This window comes from Terrapene carolina, unplaced genomic scaffold (genome assembly GCF_002925995.2).
Source record: "Terrapene carolina triunguis isolate 2854851 unplaced genomic scaffold, T_m_triunguis-2.0 Scaffold147, whole genome shotgun sequence".
NCBI lineage: Eukaryota > Metazoa > Chordata > Testudines > Emydidae > Terrapene > Terrapene triunguis.
Genome location: NW_020664498.1, coordinates 7,930,056 through 7,930,767, shown reverse-complemented (window position 1 = coordinate 7,930,767; position 712 = coordinate 7,930,056). Strand labels below are relative to the sequence as shown.

At 69.4% G+C, this 712-nt stretch overlaps 1 protein-coding gene across 1 annotated transcript; it reads right to left on the bottom strand.

Moving 5' to 3' along the window:
* Positions 1-420, bottom strand: LOC112121947 (shadow of prion protein). Its single transcript, XM_024220828.2, has one exon. It carries the CDS (start codon positions 418-420, stop codon positions 1-3), a length of 420 nt encoding a protein of 139 aa, XP_024076596.1.
* Between the last annotated feature and the right edge of the window lie 292 nt (positions 421-712).

The following is a 712-nucleotide window of genomic DNA, read 5'->3' as shown; positions in this document are numbered from 1 at the left end:
TTACAGGGGAAGGAGCTGGAAGAAGCCAGTCACCAGGCAGAAGGAGATGGCAAGGTGCACTGTGTCCTGGGCCCGGGCAGCCGAGGTCCACGAGCGGTAGCTGTACACGCTGCTGCCCGTCCTGTTGCCTTCCTGGAACTCAGAGCCGTCATCTGGACCAAGCTCTCCGGAGATCCTCATCCTCCTGTGGGCCGCTCCCGCCGCCACACCTGCCGCCGCACCCGCCGCCGCCGCTGCCGCCACCCGCAGCCCCGCTCCCGAGGAGCCATAGCGAGGGGCAGCCTTGGCCCGGCTGCGGGCCATGCCCCGGCCACGGGCCGCCCCCCGCGCTCCTCCCCGCCCACCCTTGCAGGTGACGCTGTCGCAGAAGAAGGCAGCCAGCAGGAGGAGCGTCCAGCAGGTGGCGGTGCGTCTCTTCATCCCGGTGCTACCCCCCGCACCTGGAACGAGAGGGACCAAGAGGCACGTCAGTGCCAGGCTCAGGGCAGGGGTGTCAGCGCAAGCGGTGCCGTCCCCCAGGGCTAGGAGGGCCAGGCGCGGTGCCAGCGTTCAGACTGGGCTGCAGGAAACCCACGCCCCTGCCTCGGCCCCTGACCGGAGCTGGGTGCTAATGGCAGAGCCCCGCGTCCGCTGGCGTGGCCGGGCCAAATCTGAGCGGAGCTGTGCCCCTGTGCGCCAGGTTTCAATGCCAATCAAATTTGGAGTGGCCAGG